General features: G+C 39.3%; 1 protein-coding gene across 3 annotated transcripts in view; it reads right to left on the bottom strand.

Annotated features, from left to right (window-relative positions):
- Positions 1-7,757: 7,757 nt before the first annotated feature.
- The window catches only part of LOC6037929 (histone lysine acetyltransferase CREBBP), a 58,287-nt gene continuing 43,229 nt past the window's right edge, over positions 7,758-22,815 (bottom strand). For all 3 annotated transcript variants that reach the window (XM_038248676.1, XM_038248674.1, XM_038248677.1), the window contains 6 exons: positions 22,360-22,757; positions 10,205-10,658; positions 9,727-10,125; positions 9,342-9,659; positions 8,951-9,283; positions 7,758-8,888 (listed from right to left, as the gene is read on the bottom strand). In XM_038248676.1, the coding sequence (XP_038104604.1) occupies positions 8,148-8,888; positions 8,951-9,283; positions 9,342-9,659; positions 9,727-10,125; positions 10,205-10,658; positions 22,360-22,757 (2,643 nt within the window). In that variant the 3' untranslated portion in view covers positions 7,758-8,147. The remainder of the gene's footprint in view (positions 8,889-8,950; positions 9,284-9,341; positions 9,660-9,726; positions 10,126-10,204; positions 10,659-22,359; positions 22,758-22,815) is intronic.

The following is a 22,815-nucleotide window of genomic DNA, read 5'->3' as shown; positions in this document are numbered from 1 at the left end:
CATCATGCGACCTGTCGTTAGTTAGATAATCAAAAGACCTTTCAAATGAGCCTAAAACATCAAGGATCTGACAACCCTATCAAAAGTTATTAGCACTTAACTGTTATTTATACACTTTTTGGAGGCCGGATCTCAGATATTTTAGTAAAAATGATGTCCGGGTCCATCATGCGACCTGTCGTTAGTTAGATAATCGAAATACCTTTCAAATGAGCCTAATACATCGAGGATCTGCCACCCCTTTCAAAAGTTATTAGCACTTAAGTGTTATTTATACACATTTTAGAGGTCGGATTTCAGATATTGTGATAAAAATATTGTCTGAATCTTCCATGCGAACTATCGTTGGAATGGTTTTTTTTTGCCGATGAGCCAGAAAAATTGAAGGTCTGCGAACCCTATCAAAAGAAATTGGTAATAAAGTTGATTTGTAAAACATGCATGTTAAGGGAATGTTGCTATTTTTACTGAATGTATTGACTTTATGAATGTGAGGAAGGCACCAACCACCTAAAGGTGGATTAAGTAACGTTTTTTTGAAAAGGTCCAATAAACCAAATTTTCAGTTTTTGCTTTTTGGGTGTTTTTTAATACCCCTGACTCAAAGCGGTTTCAAAAACACCCAAAACGCAAAAACTGGAAATTTGGTTTATTGGACCTTTTCAAAAAAAACTCCAGAAATGAAGGCTGAGAAAAATCTAAAAAAAGAGTATTTTTGAAATCTGTAAAGTGGCACTCAATAATTGAAAAAAAAAATTAAACAAAAAAAAAGTAAAATAATATGAAGATTGAAATACAAAAAAAATGATAGGAATATTTTAATAACAAATTTATCAAGATTTTAAAATTACCGAAATAGCGAAATTACCGAAAATTTATTATTTATTTTTATTATAATTAAAAAACTTAAAATTTTATAGTTCCTAACAATCGAGAATCGAGAATTCGAAAATTTTAGAAATTCAATTCTTATCCAAGGCCATAGTTTCATAACTTAAAATTTACAACATTTAAAATTGGTTAATTTGAAGATACACTCAAACCCCGATGGTTTGACACCAACTGTTGTCAAACGAACGGGGTCACTTTTTAGTTTGACACCCCTTTTACACGGAGTTCACACACACTACTGAACGTTTGTTTAGATAGTGTGTGTGAGCGCCGTGTAAAAAGTGACAGTTCGTCACTTTTTAGTTTGACTTTGACCAACCAACGGGGTACAAACTAAAAAAGTGTCAAACGAAAAAGTGACCAACCACCGGGGGTTGAGTGTATAAAAATCTGGAGTTTTTTTTTGAAAAGGACCAATAAACCAAATTTCCATTTTTTGCTTTTTGGGTGTTTTTACAACCGCCTTGAGTCAGGGGTATCAAAAAACACCTAAACAGCAAAAACTGAAAATTTGTTTTATTGGACCTTTTCAAAAAAAACTCCAGAAATACACAATTTTCATCAGAAAAAAAGATCCAAAAAAGCAAAGCAATCCACTTTAACGACCCTCGGGTCTTTTGTGGTCTCTGTTGCAAGCTCGGTTGCAAGTCTCTGCTCATTTCTAGGCGTACGAAAGTTGTGTGTGGTTTAGGCTGGTACAAATATTTTTAAAAGTTTTTGTCACCCCCCCCCCCTTCAAAATTGGCCCGAAAAATCAGGGGGCAAAAAAATATTTTTACAATAAACTTCAAAATTTCAATGAAAATTCAAGTGCAACCAACTGAAATCAAATTAAAATACATTCTTCTGCATTTAAAATCATTTTTAGCATGTTTGGGTTTATTAAAAAATCTTAAGATTTTTTGAAAATTTTCGATGCAAAATCTTTTTTTTTCGATACTATTTTTGTTTTTGTCAGGTCTTAGATTTTTTGAAAACTAATGATTGCAAAACAACTGAACTAGTGTAAAATGCATTTTAAAACACTTTTTTCATTAAATTGTGAAGACAATGGCTTGTTATTTAAATTTTTATATTTTTTTATTTTTTTGCCCCCCCCCCCCTTGACCTCGGTCAGGGCCGAGGGACAAAAACCTTTTTAAATATTTGCATCGGCCTTATGAGTAAAAAAAAAGTTGTGTGTGGTGAGTCACCCAAAACCTTTTTTACGCAAATGGACCGACATTTTACTTCCCCATCCGATAGAAGGCCAGGAGGATAAGGCGAGAATCAAATCCGCGCCACATAGCAAGATCCACAGCAACTCTTAAATTTTTTGAAATTTTGCTGTTTTAAAATTCAAAAAATTACAAAAAAAAAACAAAACAACAAATCTGAATTAAAAAAATTAATAAAACATTAGAGGTTAAAAAAAACTGTAAAAAAATAAATTTAAAAATTTATAAAAAAAAATATAATTAAAAAGAAAAAATCTGGTCAGTTTTACCTTGGCACACAGCCCCCCTGAGCGGACAACTTCTCCTCCTCGGTCAGAACGAACGGAAACCTGAATTAGCAATTCAAATTCTAGTAACCAAACAGCACTAAAACAAATCACTGCTCAGCACTAAAAGCGCTTTTCCAGCAGCGAGCTAAAGCTAAAGACTCTTGACATCTGCATGAAAAGAACTTTTAGAGCCGTTCTGCAGCGTGGCGTGGAGAAGAGGTAAATTTTCTTTCGCTTTCGAGAGAAAAGAGTGAGTGATTTTTTTTATATAATTACTTTTTTTATTTTTCCATATGTTTACTTTTTACATTCAAATATAGTGTTTTTTTCTTGGATTTTCATGCGTTTTTCCACGTTTTCATTTCACTTCTTTTTATTATCAATAATGAATAATATGTTTGCATTTGTTTTTTTCAATAATAATAGGTAATAATTATAATTATATTATATACTTCCTAGTTTCTTTTTTTTCTTACATTTTCTCCTCGTTTCAGCGCATCGGTGCGTGTGTGATTTCTGTACTATTAATGTTCATCACGACACCAACATTGGATCTTAATCATCATCGTTTTATTCCTACAGCAGAGCTTTGTTTTGAAAACCGCGCCACTGCTACTTTGTTTTCCTCCTTCATCGCGTACTTGTTTATGTTTTTGTTTTGTTTAAATATAAGCTGTGTTTTCATTTCATTTCTTGCGCTGGTTTTTTGTTTGTTCTCTTCAATTCTTTTCTCTATAAAGCACAGTTTTCATTTTTTTTTTCATTGAGTAACAACTGTACTTTTAATTTAGTGTGTGTGTGTTTTGAATGTTTTGCTTTTTTTTGTCTACATTTTCATCATCTTAAAATAAGTTACAATTGTCTTCCTCCTTCTTCGCGCGCGCACACACACACAACAATTAGCCATTCTAAAACACATACGAATCCACTGAGTTTTGTGAGTTTGTGTGTGTGTTGCGTGATTTACATGTATGCTGCGTGTGTATTTTTCCTAGTGTAACTACTCTTGATCGCTCTTTAATTATTATTTTTTTCTGGGGGCGTGTTTTTGCTTTGCGTGTTTAGTAGCTCTTACTTGTTAAATCGTATATTTAGTATAAGATGTGTGTTTTTTTTTCATTATGCCTTAAAAATCTAGAATAAATTAAGACAAAACACGAACTTGTTTAGTAACGTCAGTGTTTGTGGTATTTTTTTGTTTTGTATCCCCAAGCAAGTTGGTATTTTTTACATATATTTTTCGCTTTTAAAAAATATCGCTTTCTTAATCAATAGTGCTGTTCTTCTTTTTCTCACCCGACCCTTGCTTTGTTTTCTCACCTCATTTTGTTACACGTCTAAAAGTGAAAGATTCAACCTTACCCGCTAGTTCTTTGTGAATTTGCATTAACTATATTTTTACACTCAATTGCTGCATTCGTTTTTCTTGTATTTACTTTCTATACGCTAAAGTTAAGATCTCCTGGTTTTCCTTTTTATACTAGTGCCTAGTGTTTAATCTTTTTCAGTTATTACTTATTACACCTCGTTCCGCTTCTTTAATCTTCGGGGGCTTTGTCTACAAGAAAAGAAAAATTAAAGAAAGAAAAAAAAGTCTAACCTTTTTCGTGCGCCTTCGGCGTCGCACAGAATATATATTCTTAGAATATCCTATTTTGTTTGCTTCTCCATCTCAAATATGCACATTTAAACATGTTTTCCCCCTATTTTTTACTTAATCGTATTTATTTGCTTAAGTTAAGTGTGTTTGTTACTTTGCTTTCTTGTTTTTGCTTGCAAATTGGAAGGATTAACTAAGACGAACAAAACAAGCGAAAAAAAAACAGAATCAAAAATAAACGTTTAAATAACATTAATACTTTACGAGTTTCTGCCGGGCGGGGCCTTTACATATGTTTAAGCTGAACATAGAAGATCGCGTTTGCTTTCTTCTGACCTTTGATACGGTGCATTTTTAAGGGTTGGAATATGCGTTTTAAGAGAGGAAAGTTGCGAAACTTCTACCCAAATTCGACGCAATTCTTGCTTTCCCATACAAATAAGCAGGCTTACTCTCTCTTTTTTAATGTTGAAAGCTCTTTTCAAATAAGCTTCATGACGTCACTTGATCACATCAAAGTAGCCTTGCGTTGAGAGAGCGAGAGAAGTCTGCTGAAAGTTTTTTTGAGAGAGAAAAGATTAAGCAAGAGAAGAGAGCAAAACCGCGTGGGAAATGTATTTTTTTAAATTTTGACGATTTTGGTAAGTTTATTTCAATTGAACAATGTAACTGATAACATTTAAAACGTTGTTTTCTATGTGTCACAGAAAACATCCAAACAGGGACCTTTTTAAGTAATTCAATCAGAATTAGTTGGTTTATCATGATAGCTATAAATCTAAGTTGAAACTTTCGAAAAAAAAAACTCATTATTGAAATTATTGGAGTCAAGCAAATGAATTATTGATAATAAACTAGAACGTAAATTGGTGAACGTAGAAGAGAGAGAGAAAAGATTCTCTCTTGCTCTCGTTCGTAAATTAGAAAGCTCTATCGATCAAGCGTGATGATGACGTCACTTGGTCACATAAAAAAAGGCTAGACAAAAGAGAGAGCGTTTGTTTGTTTGAATTTGAATGTTTTAATAAGTTAGTTTTTAATTTAAGTAGGTAATATTTTTCAAACAAATTAAATTGTATTTCGATGCCTCAGAGGCAAAGATTTGTCAGCAAAAAAAAAACTCTATTTTTGTGATATTTACCAAAAAAGAGAGCTTTAAAAAAATCCACTATTTTGTTTACAAAATTAAATCGAAAAAGATAGTGTTGCAAACATTTTAACTTGAAATTACCGAAAAATATAACACCATGTCTTAAAATAAGTTTTTTTTTGTATTTTGCCGTCATTTTTTTTTATGTTGCAAGAGTGATTTTATACAAGGAAAATATCATCTCTCTCTTTCTCTCTCTCTCTCTGTCTTTTTCTGGCTCTTCTTAGCTTAGCTTGGTTGACCGATTTCTCTCTTTTTCTCTGGCTCCCTTTGCTCAAGCTTGATGACGTCACTTGGTCACATCAAAGTAGCCTGGGGTTAAGAGAAAGAGAGTGAACGAGAACGAGAGAGGCACGTTTTGAGCAATGTTTTTGTGAGAGAAAAGATGAAACAAGAGAGGACATCAGCTAATATGCAAGAGGAAATTGTTTTTTTGCTGAAAGTTTGCTTCAAATTCGTTTTTTAAAGTAATGGTCAGATTTAAGGAGAAAAAAATCGAAAAGAATCAATAATCGTTCGTTTTGCCGTGTTTTGTTTGGTCAAATCTTCTAACAAACTCTTTCCTTTGCCTTCATTCAAGTTTCGTTAGTTTTGCAAGCTGTTTGACTTGAAATTACCGAACAATATAACCAAAATATAGAGAATGAGTAAAAGAGATTGAAAGCCAACAAAGTAGAATTAATTGAATTGTTCCTTTTTTCAAATAAAGTTGCAACGGATTGCGCTCTTTTACAAAGTTGAAGGCCCTTCTTAACCGACTTGATGACGTCACTTGTTCACATCAAAGTACCCTGAAGCCGAGAGGATGAGAGGAAGTGTGAGAAAAAAGTTTTGCTTTTTTGAGTGTGTGAGAGAGAGAATGAGAGAAGACGTAGTTAGAGCGGATATCATAAAATGATGTGAGAGTACATTTTTAATTCTGGAAGATAGATATAGTAAGAGAGAACGCTTTAGAAATTATTTTTTCTTATGAAAAAAAAAAAGTTTTTTTTAATAAAAAAAAATTTAATGAGCATTTTTGCAATTTGAAACTGCTGAAATTTGTTAGCAAAATATAGAGTGAGAAAAAAGCTTCAAAACGACAACTTAAGGTGGTATTAGACTAAGGCAAACGAACTAACTAGCTCTGTTTGACAGTTTGCCTGCTCTGTTTGTTTGTCAGAATTTTTTGGCGAACTGTCAAACACGGAAAGGTGCGAGTTTGTTTGTTTCGTCATAGTCTAATACCTCTTTTAGCAGAGACTGTTATTTGAGTTGACATTTTGAAAAAAATGCTTTTTTAAATTTACGTAACAGATTTATTATTTTTTGTTAAGAAACCCGCAAATTGCTCTAAAAAAATATTCAATTTCTGATAAAATTTTTTATTCAAAATATAGAATAGAAAAAATAACCTAAAATAAAAAAATCATTGAAACTTAATTTTGAAATTCACATAAATTTCATGAAAAAAATGAGAAATTTTCTGAACATTTTCGCTACGTAATGTTTAAATTAAATTATGTTTTTTAAAGTAAAAATTGCGTCAAATTTAACATAAAATCTCGCCTCTTTTCCAATCTTGAAACGCACTTTCCACCCTTGAAAAAAAAGCACTTCCCAACTAATTTTAAACCATTTTCCCATTATTTATCAACTCGAATCACTTCCCCGTCAATCTGCCTTCGGCAGAACCATCTTTTAGATGCTTCATGATTCGCGCTTGCTGTTGCGCGCATGTTTCATCGAACCACCTTCCAAGCTGGAAATCACGAACCTTTTAGCTCAATAAACCATCCGAAGGGGAAAGCCACTTCCCCTTCAAAATAAGTTTTACAAAGTGAGTTGCGAGTTTTCCCGGTTAGAAAGCGATTTGATTTTGGACACGCACAACATTTTTTGAGATTCGAGCCCCCGCAGTTGTGGACTCGCTCGATTTTAGTTTTTTTTGTTTTGTAAGCCGCCACAGAGATCTAACAATTTACCTAACTTTTGTTTTTCGCTTTTTTTTTTTGAAAGAATTACACACACTTGAGGTTTATTTGCTCAATTTTTGTGGAAAAACCATAAAAGTAAAGCTATTTACAGAATTTTACACTCTTCTTTTTACAAAGCAAATCAGCAATTTAACGCACCTCAAAGAAAGAAAGAAAAAAAAACGACTTCGTCGCCACACCCTTCTCCGCCTTAAAACAGAAACACCACGTTTTTTTCTCTTCATTTCTTGTCATAATTTTCTTTGTCCTAAACACAAACAGAGCACAGCCATTCTCTAATATGTAAATGTGGGTGTGGCGGCGGCGCCGCCGCTTCCTTCCTTCTTTCCGGCGTTATTTTCGAAACTCTTTTTATGGCCAAACAGCACAAACACAAAGGAAAGAAGACGAAAAAAAATGTGGTAATAAATAACGATCTTTGTTTGTTCCTATTTAGCGAAAAGAAAAATGCGATTGTTTCGATTCAAAATTAACAGTTGTTGTGTGCACTGGAGAGTTATTTACAAAAAATATTTGCGATTTTTTTTTTCGTTTAAATTAGCCATCGATACTAGGAGCTTTGTGTGTGTGTATTTTGTCTACTCTTTCTTACACTATTATCATACACTTCTAGGTGAACTTACTCGCTTTTGCTTGCCGTTAATTTTTTAAATGTTTTTTTTTGTTTTTCTTTCTCTTTTTTACATAATGTCTCTTACGCTTCTAACAAGTTTTTTTTTCTTCTTTTTGTTATTTTCAATAGTTTTTTTCTTTTGCTCTCTGTCAATTCAAGTAAAAATAGTGTGGTGTTGGAGCTCTTCTTAAACAATCGAGACTAATTTTGCTGTTGTAACGATTTCATACAGGTGAAAAAATTTAACCTTCAAACCTAGCAACTTCTGGTTCTTAAAACTGAAAACTGACAAAACGAAAAAGAAAGCACTTGAATAAGAAGAGCTGCGTCTACGCGGATTCGTGCTAACAGAGTCCCTCTGGCGTCACTTAACTATAAGGCTTCCCCCCTGCTCCTCCCGGCTGGCGGCCACGTCCAGCTCTTCAGTACGACTACAACTGCTCGACAAACTTGGTCAGCTGGTCCTGCGCGTTCAGGGGACTCGTATCGTTGGGGCCAACACCGCCTCCCCCTCCCCCGCCCGGCATCTGGTTCGGATCACCCCCCGGGGGAACGCCCTGGCCGCCTACGCCGCCAACGCCCACGCCCGGACTCTGGTGGGGGTGCATGTGATTGTGCATGTCGCCGCCACTCGGCGCTGGCGAGTGCGACGGCATGTGGTGAGGCGAGGGTTGAGCGCGCGGGGAAGCCGACGGTTGACCACCGCCGCCTCCTCGCGGAGATGGGACGGCTCGCGGCGAAGGTTGTGGCTGCGGGGATCGGATTGGCGGAGGTGATCGGACCGTTTGCATGAGCTGCTGCTGCATCGCGTGCTGCGGCGTCGGAGGACCCATCACTTGGCCGCCCGGGCCCTGCTGCAGTTGCTGGGATAGTACGTTGACGCCGCCCGGACCTTGCTGGCCGGGGCCGGGCTTGAGGCCCTGCTGCATGTACTGCTGCTGTTGCTGTTGTTGCTGCTGGTCGGGGAACATGCCGCCGCCCGGGCCGTAACCACCGACGCCCATCTGCTGCTGGGGCCGGGGTCGTTGCTGGTAGGGTGGCGCCGGTTGCATGTTGTTGCCGGACATGGCCAGCTGGCGCTGCAGGAGCATCTGCTGTTGGTGCTGTTGTTGCTGCTGCTGCTGTTGTTGCTGTTGTTGTTGCTGCTGTTTGTACCATATCTGTTGTTGGATCTGGGGAGAAAGACACTGTAAGCTACGAAACTTTTACTCAAGATGGATGCTACTCTACTCACCGGTATCTGCTGCATCTGCGGGTTTCCGCCGCCGGGTTTACCCCCGCCGGCCATCCCCTGGACGCCACCGCCCTGCATCCTGTTGGGCGCCATCGGCCCTCCGCCCGCCGCCGGGTTATAGCCCATGCCACCGACGACGGGTCCCTGTCCGGGACCAACTCCGACACCCTGCTGCTGCTGACCCGGCCCAACGCCAACTCCTCCCACTCCAACGCCAACTCCGCCCGGATGCTGCTGCATCATCGCCTGCTGCTGGCTCTGCTGACCCTGCTGCTGTTGCTGCTGCTGCTGGCCGGGCATTCCACCCTGGTTTTGGTTCTGCTGGTTCTGGTTCTGGGGAAACAACAATCGATTAAAACCATTTCTTCGAAAGACTCAAGTTCAAACTCACCATCTGCTGCCGCTGCTTGATGAAGGCCGCCATCAGCTGCGGGTTCGCCTTCAGGATCGACAGCAGCTGCTGTTGCTGTTCGGGTCCGGCCTGCGGGTTCTTGAGTGTCGCCATCAGCTGCGCGATGGCGGCCTTGGGTTGATTCGTTGGCAGTTGCGAACCGGGCGCTCCCGGCTGCTGACCCGGGCCTCCCACGACCTGCTGCTGCTGGTTGGGAATCATTCCGCCTCCCGGGCCCTGAATGCAAACGCCACCACCCGGTCCGGGCCGCATGCCACCCATCATCTGCTGGCCACCGACGCCGGCGCCCATCATGCCCTGTGCAAATAACCCATAAAATTAGCAATCAAGTCTCGAAAGAGACAAACAAACCCCCAAAACTTACCCCCTGCATCGGGTTCGGTTGCTGCGGCCCCTGCCCCTGGCCCTGCTGCATCATGCCGGGCAGATTTGGCCGCATTCCTCCGGGGTTCTGCTGGACACCGCCGGCATTCGGATACCTCGGGTTGCCCCACTGATCCAGCTGGGCCATCACGTTCTGACCGCCGGCCCCCACAACGCCAACTCCCGGCCCTCCTGGGCCACCCATCGGTCCAACTCCTCCGACCGGTTGCTGTTGCTGGGGACCAACGCCACCCATGGGCCCAACTCCGCCTACGCCACCCATGTGACCTCCGGCAGCAATCGCCCGCTGCATCACCGGCGGTGGCATCGGAGCCCCACCCGGGTGTCCCTTGCCGAAGCTTCCGTGCGGTGCTTGTTGTCGTGCGGCCTCCTCCTGAACCTGCGGAATACGAATCAAATCCCCCATTTAGAAACACCAAGTCCCACCACATCTTCACCCACGACCACCAAGGTCTTACCTGTTTCAGCGCCTGCATCACGTTCGGCGGCGGAGGCTGGGACTCCTGCTTCATGCCGGACATGCCGGCCGGCCCGTGCGGGCTTCCCAGCCCACCGACCTGACCCAGCGGACTGGGTGCCGCGGCCGAGGGGCTCATGCCGCCGCCGGGAGTTCCCACCATACCGCCTGGACCGATGCCCATCCCGCTGCCAACGGAACCGACACTGCCGGGTCCACTCATGCCACCTGGACCCATTCCGCCGCCGCCGCCGCCTCCCATGCCGGGACCACCCGGACTTGGACCGGCGCCACCGCCCATGCTGTTCGGGCCCGGGCTCATGCCACCGCTGGGACCACCCGACGGAAGTGGGCTCGGCCCGCTGGAGGCGGCTATCGAAGGCGTCGACGTGGTGCCCATGCGGGTCGTGTTCATTACGGCCATTCGCCGTCGGAGCAGTTGTTGCTGTTGCAGTCTGGGTTGGGGGAGAATAATTAGAAATTTGTTAGCCATTCTGCATTTTGAAATATTGATAAATTTCTTTTTAAAGCAGAGTGGTCACTGAATTTCGATTTTCAAATTCCCGGTTGTTTGTCGAGACCATTTGACCGATACATCTCCCCAATCCCCGGGCTTTAATTCTAACTACCAATGAAAAAGTAAATCACAAATTAGAAAAGGTCAATGCGGATGGAGAGTATCAGTATCCCCTCACAAAGACTGTTAGTATGTGTGAAACAAAAGTATAAAGAAAAACGGATCGAACGAAAATTCCCCTCACAGCACAAGGACATAAAAGAGATTGATGGTCGAGCGAGAGAAGAACAGAAAATCAGGAATGAGAAATAGTCAATACGGATGGAGAGCAAATTGGACTCTCCTCTCACAAAGAAATGAATATGGAAAAAGCTGTTTTAATCCAAAATTCCAATTTCCAGGAATCTAGCGAATTTTCATCTTCGTGCCCTTTAATTTTCCAAACTTAGTAAAATAATAAAGCTTTAGCAAATTGTGTAAAAAAAATTAATTTTAAAATAAACAAACATCAGAATTTAAAATTTGGGTATAGACGATTTAAAAAAAAGGGCAAATACTCAATGTTAGTGCTTTTGTTTTTTGAGAAAAAAAAAAATAAAACTCGGATAAATACAAAAAAGCAATGCATTCAGAAATTGTAAATTTATTAGTTTTTTTTATATTTTGAATGGCCAAAATTTTTTGAGTACTTTCTTTCTCTTTGACCAAAAATGCCTGTTTACAAATCTACATAAAAAGATGGCAACTGTCCTTACATAAATTCTGTAAAAATAGTCTTAAGTTTTTTTTCTGATCAATTTTGTATCTTCGACAAAATTGTAGGAATTTATGGGAAGAATGATTGTGTAAAAAATATTCCGTTATTTATATTTTCATAGGAAACGGAAATGCGCAAATCTCGGTCATTTGTTCAAGAGGTCCAAAGGCTAACGCTGAAGACTTAAGACATTTTTAAGTTGTAATACAAGATAAGCAATTCTCCACCAAAAGCAGAATTTTACTTTTTTTTTATTGGGCCTAAATTTTTTTGGGAGCTTTCCCTATGATCAAACAAGCAATTTTTTGTCATTAGTTCACCCATACAATTTTGGGCAGCTGTTCATACAAGCATGAGCATGAGAGATCACCCATGGTTGCCCCTCCGTTGCTGAACAGAACCGTAATATCCTTTCAGCACTACTGATTATAGGCTTCGACGATCTAGTGGTGTTTCCCTTATCAACAGCATGTATGAATGCGCTGAAAAGATAAAACACCATGATTGCTAAAGCTAGATCAGTTGCGAATAGGTAACAGTCATTGGCCACCAACGGCGCCCGCCATGTCAGTTTGTAGACCTCGATTTTAAGGGACGGGAATGTTAGTTAGCGCAGGTTGCTACTAGGGCAGCTGATTTACTCTGTGCTTACACCCCACGAGCGCCAGGAACCTGAAAACTTGTTAGTAGGATAGGGTGTTTGGTCAGGATTCATCATAGAAGATGATGATGCGACCCAAAATCATAGTGTTTGTTTAACGGTATTTTGTTTTATTCTCAAGGCAAGCAATCGGATGCTGCGGATGAGACATTTCCCGTTTATCGGTTGTTAAATTTTAAATGAAATGGTCTAGTCTTAGACAGCCGGCTGTGGAAAGATAGAACCAAAATCATTTGTAATTAAAGAATGAAGGATTAAACAATGTAACTTTTAACTTGAGATAATTTTACGAGTTTTAAATGATTGATGTTTAGTGAGGTACTGATTAACGATGCGAACGACGAGTTTCGATGTGTATCGAGCTGAAATGGTATGATAGGGTGTTGATAGGGTCAAATCAAACTGGCTCAACTGTCATCGGGACAGCCAAAGCCAGCCGCAACTTCACACGCACACATGCACGCCAAAAAAACGAAAAAACACACCGACGGCGGACGCGAAAATTCTACGACCCTACGGAAAGGAATCGCAAATCTGACTGGCTCAACTGTCATCGGGATAGCCAAAGCCAGCCGCACCTTCACACGCACACACGCACGCGAGAAAAACGAAAAACACACCGACGGCGGACGCGAAAATTCTTACGACCCTACGGAAAGGAATCGCAAATCTGGCTGGCTCAACTGTCATCGAGACAGCCAAAGCCAGCCGCACCTTCACACGCACACATGCACGCCAAAAAAACGAAAAAAACAAAAAAAAAACACACCGACGGCGGACGCGAAAATTCTACGACCCTACGGAAAGGAATCGCAAATCTGACTGGCTCAACTGTCATCGGGACAGTCAAAGCCAGCCGCACCTTCACACGCACACACGCACGCGAGAAAAACGAAAAACAAAAAACACACCGACGGCGGACGCGAAAATTCTTACGACCCTACGGAAAGGAATCGCAAATCTGGCTGGCTCAACTGTCATCGAGACAGCCAAAGCCAGCCGCACCTTCACACGCACACACGCACGCCAAAAAAACGAAAAACACACCGACGGCGGACGCGAAAATTCTACGACCCTACGGAAAGGAATCGCAAATCTGACTGGCTCAACTGTCATCGGGACAGCCAAAGCCAGCCGCACCTTCACACGCACACATGCACGCCAAAAAAACGAAAAACACACCGACGGCGGACGCGAAAATTCTACGACCCTACGGAAAGGAATCGCAAATCTGACTGGCTCAACTGTCATCGGGACAGCCAAAGCCAGCCGCACCTTCACACGCACACACGCACGCCAAAAAAACGAAAAACACACCGACGGCGGACGCGAAAATTCTACGACCCTACGGAAAGGAATCGCAAATCTGACTGGCTCAACTGTCATCGAGACAGCCAAAGCCAGCCGCACCTTCACACGCACACACGCACGCCAAAAACGAAAAACACACCGACGGCGGACGCGAAAATTCTACGACCCTACGGAAAGGAATCGCAAATCTGACTGGCTCAACTGTCATCGGGACAGCCAAAGCCAGCCGCACCTTCACACGCACACACGCACGCCAAAAAAACGAAAAACACACCGACGGCGGACGCGAAAATTCTTACGACCCTACGGAAAGGAATCGCAAATCTGGCTGGCTCAACTGTCATCGAGACAGCCAAAGCCAGCCGCACCTTCACACGCACCAATTTTGGGCAGCTGTTCATACAAAACGTAAATATTCAAAAATCTAAATCTTTTGAAGCTATTTTCTGATCGTTTTGATGTTTCATATTTTTATTTATTTTTTTGCGAAAAAAAAAACAATTTCCCGAACTTCATATATTTTTGAATTTTTGAAATTATTTGATGTTATGGGGCAAAAATAAACCGCAGTTTTTGTTCCATAGAAAAAAATTACAAAAATGCCGATAATTAATGATTTTTTAATTATTTTTTTTGGAAAAAAGATTTTTTTTATTTTGTTTTTACTTCCATAAGTAATGTAAAATCATATATGCAATCGGAAACTACTCAGCAGTAAGTTTGATAAAGTGCACCGTTTTCAAGATACAGCACTTGTTCGGTAACTGCGCTGAGATCGTAGCCCAGCCACCGAATGCTGCTCGCTATAACTGGGCTGAACGAAAAATAACGAGGGGAGCACCGATGCATGCAAATTTCCTGATAAAATCTAAAAATAAAAGTTACTCAAATTAGTTTACAATGCTTACTTATCATGTTTCATTGATTGTGACTTGTAATTTAATAAAAGTTTGAAAAAAGTATTTTTTATTTAAAAAAATGATTTTTGCATCCATTAACCCCTCGGTCATTTCAGATTGTTTTGGTATTTTGACGTTTGTCTGCTTTTTAACTGGGCTACAGTTATCGAGCGCCCAGTTAAAAAACAGCCCAGTTAAACAACGCCCAGTTACCGAACAACTACTGTATCTTGGGTTGGTTTTCAAAAGGTCCGATTTTCACTGATGTTACTTCAGCAGGGAAACGTTAGCAGGGAAAATTTTAGTTCTCGTATTGGCCACCAGATGGCGTCATTAAAATCCAATTTCCCTGCTCACTTCACATCGTCAGCAGGGAAAAAAATTGTGAAGACAGCAGGGAAAGTGAAATTTCCCTGCTAACGTAAATAGGATTTTTTAAACTATAATTTTTATCGTAAATGCAATCTTTTCAACAATATATTTGCTTTGATTTATTTAAATAAGTTTTTTTACGTATTTCAATGCTTTCGAATTTGAACAAATATTTTCCCTGCTAACGTATCAGTTACTGAGCCAGAAGAAAATTCATAGTCATGGATCACAAAAATCGGCGTTGTCAAACCAAAATAATAATTTAAGTGTAAATTTACATTCAAACTTTTATACAATGGTACTCAAATATGTTGGTGTAAAATATTTTCAAATCATTCCTGTTCTTCAAGTGTTCAGCAGTGAATTCTATCATTGGGGCGTGGCTTATTATTATGATGATCATTTCCTTGCTAACTTTACAGTAACCAAGCTTTTTCCTTTGGCATGAGTAAGGATCTTGTCGCCGCTAGCGGGTTGGCTCAATTATAAAATTAAATATTGATAATATTACCCAATTATCCGGCCAACACTTGCGATCGGATCTCTACATTGTGTCTAGGTGTAAATTCCTAGCTAGGAGTGATCAGTGTTAGAGATGGTCCCAGGGCTTAAGTAGGAGTTCATTGATGCAAATAGTCTCCCCTCCCTTTTAAATTGAAAAAATGAACTCTGAAAACAAGCGCTTACTCACAATAAATAAACAGATGCCTCTTCTAGGCCTGGTAGGGCTGCAGAAAACATAGATAAATAAGTATATTATAAGCTGTGTATTGTTTTGATATGTCAAAATTTCCATAGAGTCTCGGTCAATCAATAATGTAATGACATCGGACAAAATTCGTTAATCTGTTGAACTAACGGTTGACGGATTATGGTTGTATCTACCATTGTTGCGAATCGAGGGTCTACTGGAGCCTTGACGATCAAATGGAGCCTAACATTTCAAAAGGGCGCATGGGTTTTGTGAACAAGAGTGTGTCTCCTTCACTTAAATGACAGTTTACATAAGGTATTATAGAGATACACTCTTGTTTGCAAAGCTTGTGTACCTAATGAACTGGAATGCACGAAATAGTCGTCTTAATGACGAGTGTTCAACTTATGAACTGTTCATTTATGTTTATTGGTTTTTGGAAGCGGCAAGGCTGGTTTAAAAAGGTCCTTTACCTTATTTGGCGTTGTAATAAAACATTTGAGGATTTGAGATTAAATTTACATTCAGGCAGTTTAGTTTAGGTTGTTGATTAAAGTTAGTTAGGTTTCCGTAGATGAATAATTGGATTTAAATTATTAGTTGATTTGGTCGAAGTGTCTGTTTCTATTTGTAATGTACGACAGGACTACTGACAGACGCGACAGGTCGGCAGTTAGTTTTCATCTTTTGCTCTCTAGTATTTTTTTTATTTCCTTTAAATTTGGAATACATCATAGGTTTCTTTAGTATAGATCTCCGATAAGTTACATTTTTTTTTATTTAATTAACTAATAATTTAATTTATTCCGGGCCTTTTTACTTTGAATCACAATTTAAGATTTTCTTTATTCAGTGTTAAACTTAGATTACCGTAACTGCTCATGTCATCCAAGTTCTTACTACTCACACCAACACTAATTTTCTTTCACCTTCCTCCTCCCGATCCCCTATATCTTCCGGTGTTGTTCATTTTGTATGCAATGCTAGTTCGGCCACTACCCTTTTTCCACAAGAAACCGAACTTGGACTGACTTGAGGCCGCGCCTCCACCTTGCTCCGTAAAACGAAACGAAAACGAAGATACTGCTGTCCTTTTTCTTCTGTTCTTTTCGAACCAGTTCCAGATCAAGATCGAGAAATAAAACCAGAACAACCAAAGAAAGCAGCATACACCAGAAGGAAGGAAGACGAACACTAAAAGGACGATGAGAAACTACAGCGTCTGCGTGATGTTCCGGATGCGGCTGTAAGCGATTAAAACTTCAACCTGGGGATCGCCAAGGCATGTAGGCCATCAAGCAATTGCAGCTCCCGCAAAAAGTGCCTTTTCCCAGTGATCGGTAAGATGGGTATTACCCAAGGTATTACCCATCATCAGGTATGTGACTTTAGTTGTCTTTATTATTTATAGTCGGCTCACTGGTTGTCAATGTCTCTATGTATTCCTCCTTCTGTAGAAGATTTATTTAGTTCTTCAAATTTCATTTTTCGATGCTTTCTTTTTTCCATTTCTCTTTATCCCAACTTTTCTCTATTTTGACGGTCTATCTGATTTTATTTAAACTTTCTTTTTGTTAATATGATCTCAATGACGATCACACCTTGTTTAGATTTTCTAATCGAATCGGCTTTTGGATTCTTATTTTATCTGTCTCGATGGTCCCTTTAGTTATTGACAACCAGAGATTCGACTCTTTATATTTTTCCTAACTTTACAGGTTATATATACAGTAATTTCCATTGAAAAAGTTTTCTGGCATTTTCCCTTATAATTAATTTTGCGTTTATTGCTTTGTTGGAACAGTCAAGTTGTCAATCAGTAAAGTCCGTTAGCGTATGGAAAATGTTCTCCGTTTGCACGTGCTACTTGATCCTGGTTTTGGGAGTTTTAACAGTTTTACTTTAAACAGTTAGAACCTTCAAAACTAGTTTTGGGTTGCTCTTGCAGACGGGGTTTTATGACACTGTGGGGAGCGGCGATAGAGAACGAAATATCAAATTAGAATATTTACAACAATACACACTCTCACATACACAATCTCATTATAACCTACCCAATCATGTCCTCTTTCCCCGCTCCCCATGGGGTGTAAGTGGCACTTCACAGGCTAACACATTCATTACCTTTCCTTGACACAACCGGACTTGGACTGACTTGATCCTAGCTGTCCCACCTCGCTCCGCAAAAAAAAAATCTTTAATTTTCCATTAAATTTATTTGATTTCCATTAAATTAGTAATATATCCTAGGTTCCTTTTGTATAAATCTCAATTTAGTTTTTGATTGAATCATAATTTCAGATTTCCTTCATCAGTGTTAAACTTAGATTACCGTAACTGCTCATGTCATCCAAGTTCTTACTACTCACACCTACACTAATTTTCTTTCACCTTCCCCCTCCCGAACCCCTATATCTTCCGGTGGTGTTCATTTGGTATGCAATACTAGTTCGGCCACTACCCTTTTTTTCCACAAGAAACCGGACTTGGACTGACTTGAGGCCGCGTCCCCCACCTTGCTCCGTAAAACGAAAGTGAATCCCAGACAAATCAAAAATGTTTTCCCTGCTTACGTAACAGTTTACTGAGTTAAGTGTTACTTCAGCAGGGAAAACGTAGGCCACGTCCCGCAAACGACCCACAACGTCGTCAGCAGGGCAAATAGCTGTGAAGACCGCAGATTTATGTTTTTTTACAGGGCCATGTATGGTGGCAAAGCTTTCACCTCATATGCGGTAGTTTGAGAGTTCAATTGCATTCGATATTTTTTCCCAAACTATACCTTAGGGAAATCAACCAATACCGTAAACTGGGGTCAATCGGGACACATGTGGCGAATTGGGACAGCAGTTTTAATGTTGGAGCACAATATTTTGATTTTTCCGGTTGGATTCGGTTATAATAGAGTCAGGCCAACAAAATGTGTACATCCATTACCAAATTTAAAAGCTTTAAGTGCTCTAAAAACTGCTGTCCCTATTCAGACTGTAGTCCCGATTCACCCCAGATTACGGTAGTAGTTTAACATTAACATGAATCATTTTTCATTAGTTAAGTAATAACATTGCCACTGAATCCGCATTGTAAATATCGCCTTGATACTCTTGAAGGAAAAACTTTTTTCTGTTTTTGAAATTTCAAGAAAATATTATTTTGTAAGCAATATATCTAATTGAAAAAAACATGAAAGCCACAAAAATATATCATGTCCCAATATGTTTTGAAAACATATTAAAAAAAATAAGCAGATTTTTTCCCTGCTGACTTCACTTTTTTTCACTGCTAACAACGTTGTGGGGGCGTGGCCTACGCTTTCCCTGCTGAAGTAACACTTGGCCCAGTAAACTGTTACGTTAGCAGGGAAAACATTTTTGATTTGTTTGGGACTTCAGTTTGAAAAAAAATCAATCAATTCTGGAACGCGTAAGCAGGGTTATTTCGTCCGTGACTTCAGTTAAAAGAATCAATTATGAGACACGAATTTAACTTTAGAAAAAAAAATAATAATTTTCATATAATTCAAATGGATGTCGCTAGGAGTTTTGGCCTCAATGTTCCATAGTTTTTGTAAAATTGCTCTAAAAAACATTCTAATGTCAAGCGATTAATAGTAAAGAAATTATTGAAGAAACTCCAAATCTCTAAGAATTTGCCTACTATTTACGAAACGATTTTTTTTTATATTTTCGCTGCTTACGTTAGCGGTAATTATTTGAACAATTTTCAGCTGATTTGATCAAATCAGTATTTTTTGTTTATTTCAATGCAATTTAAATCTCAGTTTTTTTTAACTGGCCCGCGAGCCGGATTGATTTTCGACTTAAAAATGAAGATAAAAGTGACTAGTATGTATATTTTTTTCAAACTTTTATCAAAGTTATGTTCGCTGGTCACATGAGAATCGATTCCATCAAACAAATCGTGAAAATGTTGACAATTGTTAATTAGACGATCAAAAATGTAAAAATTGAGCAAAAAGGGTTGGTCAGGCCTGATTTAGCTAATGGAGGAGAAGCTTTAATATCGGATGTATGTTTTTCATCATAAATAACGTAAAAGTTACTGAGCCAGAAATAAACTTAAATGTCAGAAGAAGCTAGTGTAAAATTAAATACAAACTACTAATTTATTTTTAAATAGTTCTACATAGACCTTAGCTTGTATAAAAAAACAAAAGCTTGGTAACTGTGACAAAAAACTGTGAAGTTAGCAAGGAAAATGCTCATTACAATAATAAGCCACGCCCCAATGATAGAATTCACTGCTGAACACTTGAAGAACAGGAATGATTTGAAAATATTTTACACCAACATATTTGAGTACCTTTGTATAAAAGTTTGAATGTAAATTTACACTTAAATTATTATTTTGGTTTGAAAACGCCGATTTTGTGATCCATGACTATGAATTTTCTTCTGGCTCAGTAACTGATACGTTAGCAGGAAAATATTTGTTCAAATTCGAAGGCATTGAAATACGTAAAAAAACTTATTTAAATAAATCAAAGCAAATATATTGTTGAAAAGATTGCATTTACGATAAAAATTATAGTTTAAAAATCCTATTTACGTTAGCAGGAAATTTCACTTTCCCTGCTGTCTTCACAATTTTTTTCCCTGCTGACGATGTGAAGTGAGCAGGGAAATTGGATTTCAATGACGCCATCTGGTGGCCAATACGAGAGCTAAAATTTTCCCTGCTAACGTTTCCCTGCTGAAGTAATATCAGTCGATTTTCGATCAATTTGCAAAACATCATATTCATAAATGCTTTGAGTTGCACGCCCTTAAAATCTTTTCATTAAAGGAGCTATTAGATTATGGCAAACAAACAAACAAACAAACAAACTCCCATTTTTTGTGGTTGACAGTTTGCCAAACTCGAAAGCCAAATGTATGCAGGCTGACGTTTCTGCAAACAAATGCGAGCAAACTACCAAACTGTCAATAAGTTTGCTTGTTTACGAGTTTGTTTGTCGTAGTCTAATAACTCCTTGAGATACAATAGAATTTAGATTTTTTTAAAGAAACAATCGAATAAGTGCCACTTAATGTTTGGTTTTAACGAAAACTTTACAGTTTTAAGATATTTTTCAAGTAGTGCACATACTGAAAATTTGTCCCATTTGCAATGTTGATCTTGATTCCACAATTTTTTTGAAAAGATCAGAAAATGTCACAGTTTTCAAGATTGAAAATGGGGAGCTGTTTGAAAAGAGACGTAGAAGAAACCGGTCACTGTCAACTATTGACGATATTTGAAGAGCTTGGGAGTCAGCTATCATCATCGACCGAACGTTGAAATGCTCACTGACAGCGCCGGTCATGATCGTCGTTTGTTTGCGATCGCCGGTTGATACACACAAAGTTGACACGAGAAAATGCCGAGAGTTCAACACTCAAACAGCCGATTCATGCTCTCTCTCTTTCTCTCTTTTTTTTTTATCTCTTTCCTGCTTGTGCGGCTAAGTGTGGTGACTGCAATCAGTTGAACGTTGTCATGAACCTACTGATAGGAATCTCGGTAGAATTTCATGGAAAGAGCTCCGCGTAATGTTCTAAAGGCCGTTGTAAATATTTTCCAAAGTTTTTGTCTAACTTTTCGAAAACAAAATGTTTTCAGAAATGGGCTTTTTTGTATCGTTTGTATCTCCAAAACAATCTAAAAATCCAACTCCTAAATCAAAAAAAATGATTTAGGCTTCTAAAAAGGTCATCTTTTGCGCTTTTTTTAATATGGTCGTACCAAACTTGAAAATAAATTTTTAAATGCAAAATCAAATTTTAAGTCGTATTTTTTCTCCGTTTTCAAATTGAGACATTTTTTTTTGTTAAAATCTTCAGAAAATGTTGATTTTTGCAATTTAAAAATATTCTATTAAGTTATCTTTTCAAACTCTTTTGATCGGAAGGCTGGTTTTTAAGTTGATTTTTTTTTGTGAAAAAATAGTTTTTCTCAGTGTCATCTAATTAGCCCTCGATTTTCTTCAGACTATATCTCGAGAAATGTTGGATTTTTTCCAAGTGAGGGATTGAAACCTTTGTTTAATTTAGTGCTCTTAATTTATCATGCTAATTCTTCAAGCCGAATGAGTACAGAAATTAACAGTGCGAGGAAAAAGCTACCGCACATCTGGCGCGCCGGGGAATCGAACCCCGCTCTTTCGCATACCGTGCGAGCGCGTACACCACTTCGCCAACGCGCCGTGCTTGCCGAGGCAAGTTCAGCTAGTTGTTTTGTGATCTACCGTTCTCCACCGATCGTACCAGTGTACGGTTGCTTCTTCCACAACACTATTATTCTGTTCTCAAAGGCTTCTTTAGAATACTGACACACGGATCAAGTATATTTTTAGACGCATTGTTATTGTCGAGTTCACAGACAAATGGACACCTACTTAGTGACACGTAGTCAAATTGTGAGACAAATTTTAGCTGATTGCCTACTTGAATCTATGGCAATGTTTGGCAGGTTAGAGCCACCAAGCTCGGAAAACCTAAGGTTAAGATTTTTTGTTTTGTGCTCTTTTCAACAACAATAATTTTGTGATTTTTCAATCAATTTGAAAACGTCCAAGATAGATTTTTTTTGTGAAAAAAATAATCAAAAATTAAGAAATATAGAAAATCACAAATTTAGAAAAGCAAACAAAATTTTAGAGTATTACTCTCAAGATTTTGGCGGACCAGAACGTGCCCAATATCCTCGAAATTTGGCCACCAAGTTCTCCGCCATTCTGAAATGGGTCACTGGAAGTAGCGTCAGAGCTGTTTTCCCCTAATACCCGGAATTTAGATAAGTTGTAGGCCTGTTGTCAATTTTGTAATAACTTCGAATTTCCCGTGCAAATAGCAACGAAAATCAATTTCAGAGTGTTTTTTTTTTAAACTAAAAACATACGACGAAATAGAGCAAAACGAGAGCAAATCAAAAACTGCTACGTACCTCTGCTGCAGCTGCTGCTGCTTCAGCTTGTGCTTGATGTTCGGACAGAACGGCACCAGACACTTGGCCTCCTGGCAGTGCTTGGCGTGGTAACAGCACAGCGCAATCAGCTGCTTGCAGATCGGACAGCCGCCGTGCGTCTTCCGCTTGCAGTGCTTCGTGTGCTGCACGACGCGCTTCATCTTCTGACAGCTCGGCAGCCGGCAGTTGGCGTCTCGGCACTGACACGCGTGCACCAGCGACTGGATGCACCGCTGGATGGACTGCTTGCGCGCCTCCTGCGGATTGGTCTGCTTGATGTCCGTCGGGGACGAGCCATCGTCCAGGTCGAACCCGAGCTTGTCCATTTTGTGCTGGTGACCAACCTTGTCCTTGCACGTAATGCACAGGTCAAAGTCCTGGGGGGAAACACAAAGATTACGCTCCAATTCAAACATTCGCTCTTCTGAAGAATCA

The sequence above is a fragment of the Culex quinquefasciatus genome, chromosome 1, assembly GCF_015732765.1.
Source record: "Culex quinquefasciatus strain JHB chromosome 1, VPISU_Cqui_1.0_pri_paternal, whole genome shotgun sequence".
Classification (NCBI taxonomy): Eukaryota; Metazoa; Arthropoda; class Insecta; order Diptera; family Culicidae; genus Culex; species Culex quinquefasciatus.
This window is presented reverse-complemented; position numbering and strand designations above follow the sequence as displayed.